This window comes from Garra rufa, chromosome 24, assembly GCF_049309525.1.
Source record: "Garra rufa chromosome 24, GarRuf1.0, whole genome shotgun sequence".
Lineage (NCBI taxonomy): Eukaryota > Metazoa > Chordata > Actinopteri > Cypriniformes > Cyprinidae > Garra > Garra rufa.
Window position 1 is genome coordinate 39,218,440 of NC_133384.1, and position 10,141 is coordinate 39,228,580.

At 33.8% G+C, this 10,141-nt stretch overlaps 1 protein-coding gene across 1 annotated transcript in view; it reads right to left on the reverse strand.

The window, feature by feature from the left end:
• Positions 1-4,558, reverse strand: part of ptprma (protein tyrosine phosphatase receptor type Ma) — a 154,477-nt gene extending 149,919 nt beyond the window's left edge. Inside the window, exon 1 of the mRNA XM_073830665.1 lies at positions 4,338-4,558. Within this exon, the coding sequence (XP_073686766.1) occupies positions 4,338-4,419 (82 nt within the window). The 5' untranslated portion in view covers positions 4,420-4,558. The remainder of the gene's footprint in view (positions 1-4,337) is intronic.
• Positions 4,559-10,141: the final 5,583 nt, after the last annotated feature.

A 10,141-nucleotide genomic window follows, 5' to 3' on the forward strand; every position in this document is an offset into this window, starting at 1 on the left:
ATCTGCACCGTTTAGAAGCCAAAACGGCTCTAAACAAACATGTGGCTGGATTTTGATGTGACTTAAGCGCACATTAAAATCCAGATTATAGACTTGTATTTTTAGTTTAGATTTGTTTCAGCTCTTGTCTTCTCAAGATGGTACATTTTTATTAGCTGTTTGGACTCTCATTCTGACGGCACCCATTCACTGCAGAGGATCCATTGGTGAGCAAGTGACCGAATGACATTTCTTCAAATATGAAGGAGAAACAAACTCATCTACAGTTTTTTCTTTCAAACTACTGTAGTTTTCCACTTGTTTTTTGTCTGTAGGATAATGTTAGCTAAAAGCAAAATAGCAATTATCGCATTGTTTACCAAACTCACATTCAGATTACACCCTTACACCGTGCAATCAGTTTTCAATATCCTGTTTCTCACAAAAGCATCAATAAAACAGGCTGCAAACAGCTTTTCATGTTGACTTTAAAGGTTCGAATGAATTCCAGCTGACACAGGAACAAAAGCAGGAAACAGAAGGACAAACACAGCAACCTGAACACTAAAGTGCTCCGTAAACATTAAAAGTATTAAGTAATACAGTACAAAGTATGGTTTCATAAACAGAAATGATGTTAAAAAATAAATATTTGCTAGATGACATTAATGTTGGAAATGCATCAGAGTCTGTGAAAAGGGTTGGTTGCATCTGTTTATGTTTGCATCAGTCAAGAAAAACCATGATGCAGTTGCAAATGCAGTAATTTATCAATTTAAAGTCATAGCATTTACTGCATGTTGATCTAGATTAAATGGAAGCATAGATGACTGTGCATCTACATCGAGCAATTCGCCAACTAAAACAAAAGGTCATTTGACGTTCTTTTCTGAATTCTGAACGATTCATGTTAGGGGTCGATGGCTCTCTAGTCATGTTTTAGTCCTGGAATGCGGTCGAAGGAAGTCACACACCTCAACACAATCGTTTGCAGAGCTCAGCCACAACAAATACTTTGGCCGAGAATTGAACACAATCAGCTTCAGCTAACCTCCTCCTTCAATTAAAACGCAGATCTAGTTTCAAACTCCCGTGAGTCTTGGAAACACTCCATGAATATGATTGAGACTAATTAAAGGAAACTGACAAAGACGAAGCTCAGAAAACACACAGGTGATGCCCGTCACGACGAATGCGAGCTTGTCAACAACGGTCCGACGAGAACAATGCGAATCAAACACAATGCGCTGCAGGACTGAATCCACGGAAGAGGCTGTTAACGGCTGTGCGGCTCAGGATATCCTCTGCGTCACCAGTCAAAATAATCTCCATAATGCTCATCCTGCTCTGGGGGCCGACGGTCAGAGAATCTGAACTCAATACTGACAATGCTTTCTTTCTCCAAAAGGAGCTGCAGCAATGCAATACATCTGATTTTAGCCATTTTTATGCTGTGCAAATCAATGAGGGTATAATAGCAGCTCTGTACTTGAACTATTGCAAAATATCTCATGCAAACAAGGAAAAGTCACTCATATGATTGCTTCTTTGGGATGCCAAACTATTGGACTAGTGAATTTTAGTTTGTTTTACCATGCATTTTCATTTGTATTAATTTATAGCACTTGTGTAATCAACTAGATATTTTATATCCAACCATAACAAAAAACAAAAAATAAAAACATAAAAATATATAATAATTAATTTATCATCTAAAAAAAAAAATATATATATATATATATATATGTAAAAGTTAACTGAAAAACATTTTAAACATTTCAAAAAATACAAATATGACCCTGGACCACAAAATATTTGGTGGAATTACAACTGTGAGAAAATCTATAATCTGAGGGTGCAAAAAAATCTAAATATTGAGAAAAGTTGTCCAAATTAAGTTCTTAGCAATGCATATTACTAATTAAATATTAAGTTTTGATATATTTAGGGTAGGAGGTTTACACAATATCTTCATGGAACATGATCTTAATATCCTTATGATTTCTGGCAGAATAGAAAATCCAATAATTTTGATCCAACTCAATGCATTTTTGTCTATTGCTACAAACTTATCCGTGCTACTTAAGATTGTTTAAAATATCTCATGCAAAAAAGCAAAAGTCACTCATATGATTGCTTCTTTGGGATGCCAAACCTTTGGACTAGTGAATTTCATTTCATTTGTATTAATTTATATCACTCATGTAATCCATTAAATATTTTATATCCAACCATAACAAAAATCAAAAAATATAAAATAATTGAAATGTTTATATAAATATATGCAAAAGTTAACAGAAAAAAAATAAATGATAGATTTAAAAAATATTTTAAACATTTTTAAAAATACAAATATGACTCTGGACCACAGAACTTTGCAAAAAAAACAAAACTAAATATTAAGAAAATAGCCTTTAAAGCTGTCCAAATAAAGTTCTTAGCAATGCATATTACTAATAATAAATTAAGTTTTGATATATTTATGATAGGACATTTACAAAATATCTACATGGAACTTGATCTTAATATCCTAATGATTTTTGGCATAATAAAAAAAAATCAATAATTTTGACCCATATGATGCAGTTTTGTCTATTGCTACAAACATATCTGTGCTACTTAAGACTGTTTTTGTTGTCCAGGGTTACAAATGGAAAAGAATTCCAAAAACACTAATATTTCCAGGTTTCATGAGCTTAGGATTCCTAATATTTACCAAACTACTCATTATGTGTCACACAAGCATCTAGGCTCATACATTGGATTTTTGTGGGATTTGTATGATAGAGGGAATCTGGAGTTAATCTCTCATCATGTGTGAGCACTGCTGCCCCCATCAGGACACAACATACACAATAAAACATCTGCAAAAGCCATTCAGCTCACTGAGATTCAAGCCGTATCAGGTCAAACAACTACATGAATTCTTTAAACATGCATAACAATAAAGTTTAATTCAGGCAAGGGCATAATCACAGACTCACAACGTACGGTGCATCTTAAAACGACACTTGCAACACTAAAGTCATTCATAAAACAAATGAAAGCGTATGCAACAGACAGCTGAGCTCTTTAAGAGCAACTGGTTACTGCAAAACCATCTGAAACGCTTTCATGGTTTTCATTAAACACACAGATGGGGCTCGTTTACCACTACATGCACTTTAAGGAAGTAACTTTAGAAAGAAACAGACGAAGCAATGGCTTTTCAGCATCGAGTTTGAATGCTTTGCATTAAAAATAAGATTATAAAATAACTACAGATAAAAATAGCACAACGGCATGCCTTTCTCTCTGTGTGTTTGAGTGTGTTATCTAGTTAAACACGGTGACTGACAGACACAACGCAGAAACTAATGTCTCACTTCTGAGAGGAAACCAAAACATCTAGTTTTAAAGCATTATTAAAGCTCTTAAAAATATAGGTTCTAAAACTGTATTTGCAGTTATGCCACAGAAGAACCTTTCCGTGAACAGTTCTTAAAAGAACCATTTTAAAAATGAACCTTTTCTGCATTTGAAAGATTTCATGGATGTTCAAGGTTCCTGAGCCATTAATGCCAAAAATGAACCTTATTACTTTGATATATACCATAATCCACTGTGTGTATACATCAAAAGCAGAATCCCAGCTAACAGAAACGTTTTGGTAACATTCCCATCCATTAAGTTATAAAAACGCTATGTTTTTTTGAAAACGCTTTTCGGTTATTCGAACGTTTTGAAACAAGTTGTAACATTTATAAAACGTTATATCAACGTTTCAAAAACAAAAACGTGAAAATAATGAGTACGTGCTAACGTTTGGCGAACACTGTTAAACACCAGATTACTCTGAATTATTAAAGTTACTGTACGAATGTTTATTCATAACTTGTTCAAAGCTGTTCTAAGAACGTTTCATGTTAGCTGGGATACCTTAGTAGCCTACTAAAAACCCCAAAGCATATCCATGTTATAATGGCTACTAAACTATGGCACTTCTTAGCGAAGAAAATCGTGAAACACCAAACCACCGGCTGAAAAACTAACGCGCAACACAAATATTTGTCGGTTGTTTATCAAAAGACATACAGTGTGGGTGTTTTCTACAAGATGTGGAGAGTAAAGCAGCTCGTTTTTTCTCAGAAAGAGGCGAATGCTCCTCATCTGTTGGTGGGTTTGAGCTCTGAGGGAAAGTTTGGGGCTGTGGCGTCAAACAAATCCAGTCTGAATCTGACATCAAACGCGCGCCGAATGCTACAGTGTGCAAACAAAGTAACTTTATGAAGTTGATCTGCTCCGTTACGCACCGCCAAAGGTGAATATTTTACGCGTGACTGTGGAGGAACTCGTTTGGAAGCAACCGAGGGTCTTACCTTGGGAATCTTGGACTGCTCCGGCTGAGATCAAGAAAATAACGGAGGAGAAGAGAAAAGCCGTTAAAAGTCTCCGATCCATAGCGGGAGTCTCGCGAACGCCACCCCGCGCTCCTCTCGCGCTCCGCGCCAAACCGAAATTATTCCCGTTTGTCTGAGCAGTGACTCTCCCGGAGCCGTTGCACCCCCGTCAGCGTCTTTGGACTAGTTGAACTGTGTCCGTCCGCTCGTTACCGACTTTAGGACCGCCGCTGGAGGGGCGTGACGTCACCGCGACGCAAGCAGAGGGGCGTTTTGTGCTCCGCGTCCGTGAGCGCGTTCAGTCGCTGGTGCTGTCTCCGTGCGCTCTGGCTCTCCGGTTCTGCGCGTAGTAGAGAGACTTTAACGTGTTTAACGTTTAATGGGTGGTTTTGCTCAAACCAGTTGCGCTGGATTCGGGGAGCGAGCGGATCGAGCCGAACCCGAACCGAGATTAGCCGAAGTTTAGTTCGTTTGGGAACTGTGTGGATGCGATGCGCAAATACGCAGCGCGTTCGGGAGAGGCGTGCACGTTACAATTGAGTATGGATATTCCCAAAAATGACTCGGAATGCGATCTGATCAGATTTGATACACAAATCTGTGTGTGTGTGTGTGTGTGTGTGTGTGTGTGTGTGTGTGTGTGTGTGTGTGTGTGTGTGTGTGTGTGTGTGTCAGTATGAAACGTAAGTAAACTTTGCAGGTTTGGGGTCCGCAAGGGAGCGCCAGAGGGTCCGGCAAAAATTGCTTAGAGAAAAATGTAAAATATATATATATATTTATAATAATGGTAATAATAAATAAAGTAAAATATTAAATTAATAAAATGTAATGGAGTAAAATAAATAAATAAATAAAGAGTTTATTTGTTAATGATAATAAATAAATAAATAAATAAATAAATAAATAAAGTAAAATATAAAATAAATAAAATATAAAGAAGTTAAATAAATAAATAGTTTATTTGTTAATAATAATAATAAATAAATAAAGTAAAATATAAAATGAATAAAATATAAAGGAGTAAAGTAAATAAATAATTAAATGAAGAATTTATTTGTTTACTTGTTAATGATAATATTAAATAAATAAAGTAAAATATACAATTAATAAAATATAAAGTAGTAAAATAAATAAATTAAAAGTTTATTTGTTTGTTTGTTAAGGATAATAATAAATAAAGTAAAATATAAAATTTATAAAATATAAAGGAGTAAAGTAAATAAATAATTTAATGAAGAGTTTATTTATTTTTTAATGATAATAATAAATAAATAAAGTAAAATATAAAAATAATAACATATACAGAAGTGAAATAAATAAATTAATTAAAAACTTAATTTTTTTAAATTTTAAAAAATCATGTGTTTAATATGTTATTCTATTGTGTTAGTTTGATTGAGATTAATTGGAATGCACAATAAAAACACATGATTTTTTAAAATTTGTGTTTATAAAGTTATGTTTTTTCCAATAATTCAATATAAATGAATAATTTAGATTTAAAAAAATAATAAATACAGTAACACACTAAGTTTAAAAAAATGTAATGATGTAACTTAAAATATTTCCAAATAATATTTTTATATAATATATATATTTTAGTTATTTTTGATTTTTTTTTCACTAAACACTCTTAAAAAATATTTTTTTATAAGGTTCTTCAGATTATTAAAATGTTTACACTGTTCAAAACTATTTCTGTGGCATCACTGGAACCTTTATTTTATATATTCGTTGATTCTTTGCATTAGGATGACCGTATTTGTGTTCATCTAAAAAAAAAAAAAATGAAAAGCCCTGCTTTAAAACACGCAATAGACGATTTGTTCTTTGTTTAATTTGGCATGAAATGAGCCAGTGATCTGAGAAAATACATTTGTTTATTGATTTTTCTGTTTGGTTTTAGATTAAATGTTTTTAATCACTATGATATTATGATTATATATTCTGTTTAATCTCTTTAATCTTTATGGAGACACTTGGGAAATTGGGGTTTGCTTTTATTTGATATCAATTTTTTATTTTAAATTCATTTTAACTACAAAAAAATAAATTGCATCACAATATGAACCTGTTCTGAGAATGTTTTTGCAGAATTAAACATCTGAAGTAAAGCAAATTGTCTACAAAGTATGGTTTCAGGCTATTTGATGTCTGATCAAACCATTTTTCTGCCTGATTGAAGATATAATTCATTAAAGGTGTAAAATGACAACATATAAAGGCTGTGACAACTTGCCCCGCCCTGATGTTTATCTGAAATACTCCAGAGAGCAGCTCTTGACTCTTGTCTGAATGTAAATGTATGTCAGTGTGCTTTCATCGTGTTACTGAAAGATGATATTTTGATTTGGAGGACAGATTCCCTGTAGGTTAGACAGTTTATGCAACTGGACATTTGACTGAATGTGATACGACCCTTGGGACAACTAGCCCCGGTGTGCTGTTTGTATTCTCAGCTGCTGTGTTTGTTGTGTGATGAATCAATGAGGATTAAAGAGGGCAGGATTCCCAAAGTCTTCTCATTTTACAGCATTTACAAACATTCATCCCGGAAGTTAAGAGACAGTTAACAGACCCTCAACATCCGGTCCAGATCCTCGGCCCACAGCATGCCTGACCTCTGACCCCTGACCCCGTGACCCCTAGAACTCAGTGTTGTCCTGTCTTCACACACAAATGATGCAATCATCTCCCATAAAGTCTTATTTCGACATTGTTATACACTGCCGCTCAAACGTTTTGGGATCAGTAAGATTTTTAGTGTTTTTTAAAAACGTTTCTTCTGCTCATCAAGGCTGCATATATTTGATCAAAAATACAGAAAAACTGTAATATTGTGAAATATTATTTCAATTTAAAATAAATGTGTTCTATGTGAATATATTTTAAAATGTGATTTATTTCTGTGATGCAAAGCTACATTTTTAGCATCATTACTCCAGTCTTCAGTGTCCCATGATCCTTCAGAAATCATTCTTATATGCTGATTTATTATCAATATTTTTTTGGAACCTGTGATACTTTTTTCAGGATTCTTTTATCAATAAAAGGTTAAAAAGAACAGCATTTAAAAAAATAAAAATAAATAGAAAGGTTTTCTAATAATATACACTACTGTTCAAAAGTATGAGGTCAGTAAATTGTTTTTTTTTATATATAAATTAATACTTTTATTCACCAAGGATGTGTTAAATTAATAAAGGTGATAAAATTTATATTTTGAATAAATGCTGTTCTTTTTAACTTGTTATTCATCAAAGAATAATTCTAATAATAAATCAGCATATTAGATTGATTTCTGAAGGATCATGTGACACTTGGGCCTGGAGTAACAGCTGATGAAAATTTTGCTTTGCATCACAGAAATAAATTATATTTGAAAGTATATTAAAAGAAAAAACATTATTTTATATTGTAAAAACATTTTGCAATATTACTGTTTTTTTCTGTATTTTTAATCAAATGAATTCAGCCTTGATGAGCATAAGAGACTTCTTTAAAAAACATTACAAGTCTTACTGATCCCAAACTTTTGAACGGTAGTGTGTGTATATATTACAAAAAAGTTTTACAAATAATTATTTTTTATAGCTGGATGGAAAAAACATCTACAACAGAACAACATTAAAATATTTAAAAAAACAAACGAGAAAAACACAGTAATTATATATAGTATTAATAGAATTAATTTGTATAAATATAAACTAGCTTTGTCATGTGAAATAAATGTAAACGGAAACAAAATAAAATATGAAAAAAGTAACTTATTTTTTCATGACATTCAGTTAGTCTTGATGCACTAAAATAAATAAAACAAATAAAAATAAAAAATAAAATATAGACAAAAAAGTACTAAAACTTTTAATTAAAAATAAAATGGAAAATGTTAATAAAATATATATAATTGTCTCTCAAAGATACTAAAATAACACTGCGGCAAAGATTGAGATCCTAAAGATTGATTTACTTTACTAACGTTCTAACATATGAAAAATACTCCCAATAAAGGTGAACATGATCTCTTGTGTATCTGTATAGGAAGCATTTCTTTCATAACCTGCTGAGTCTGAGGCTTGTCTTCTGCTGACCGCAACACTCTCATTCGTGAAGTTAAAGCACTTTTCAAAACTGCTCTGGATAAGCATGAACACACATGTGCAGATCAGATCACATGCACACACATCTGATCCTGACCGATTGATTAGTTGGAGATTCACAGACAGAGACTCAGACAGACGCTCATCACGTCTCCCGCATCTATTCAGACATGAAAGCGCTCAGATGAATGAGTCTCAGCCTTCAGATGCTCCTGATGACCACACGCTCTTTCAGCAGCAGGTCAGAGTTTCTTAAGGACACAGACAAGTGTTTATGAGGACACGTCTCAATATGCGTCAGCTCTAAAACTCTAAGTGATCGAAACTTGTTAAACCTTTCACACTCAGTCTACTCCATATAGTCTGAGGTAGTTTAGAATATTTCCAGATAAACACTTACTGGACTGAAGCAGCTTGGCTTTGCTTGAGTCTCAAATCTGATCATCAGATCATTGTTCCTCATTGGAGAAATAATCTTCCCAAGCCTCCAAAACATCTAACATCGTTTGAGGAACCTTGATTTGTTCATCTCTAATCATTGGATTGCATTGCATTATATGTTTGGATCATTTCAATCTCATTTTATATAAGACATGTTATTTAAGATATGGACTGACGACTGTTATTTACATCATTTCATGTCAGTATCTGCAGTAATATTGATTGATTGATTTTGAGGAGTTCAAGCATGTAGTGCTGAAACCCTATTGAAACTGTTAGAATGGCCAAGGTTCAGCAAGCTCCTCGTAAAACTGATAGTGCAGACCAAACCGTAAGTCGTAGAGACTTGAAATTTGGAGGGATGGTAGTACTCACACCGTCAACAATGTCACCAAGTCTCGGCCCAATCGGCCTGATGGGGGCGCTACAGCCATCAAAAGTACAAAATCATTCATAACTCCTAAACCGTTTGTCGCAGACTCAAGTATCTTATGTTGTTGGAATCCTTGGCTACTACTTTTGCAAACTAGTCCTAGGTTTTTTACCTGATCTTCCCAAGCCTCCAAAACATCTTACGATCGTTTGAGGAACGTTGATTTGTTCATCTCTTAATCATCATTGGATTGCATTGCATTATATGTCTGGATCATTTCAATCTCATCTTATATAAGCCATATTATTGGAGATATAGAGTGACGACTGATATTTACATAATTTTATGTCAGTATCTGCTGTAATATTGATTGATTGATTTTTATTGTTCAAGCATGTAGTGCTGAAATCCTATTGTAATTGTTAGGATGGCCTAGGATCTGCAATCTCCACATAAAACTGATGGTGCAGACCAAACCATAAGTTGTAGTGACTTGAAATTTGGAGGGATGGTAGTACTCACAAATACAACAATGTCACCAAGTCTCGGCCCAATCGGCTTAACGGGGGCGCTACAGTGAACAAAAGTATGAAGTAGCTTATAACTCCTAAACCGCCAGTCGTAGACTCAAGTGTCTTATGTTTTTGGAATCCTTGGCTCTTACTTTTGCAAACTAGTCTTAGGTTTTTCACCTGATCAGAACCAAACCAGTGCAGAAAGATTCTCTGGAGAGCAAATGTCACTAATTCTCAAAAAAAGTTGAACTTTTGATTTACCATCGCAAAGGGATGCCAAAACGTTTGAAAGGGGCAGGGCCACTTTTAGTAAAATGCCTATAACTCCTGAACAAAACTAGATGTCTTCACCAA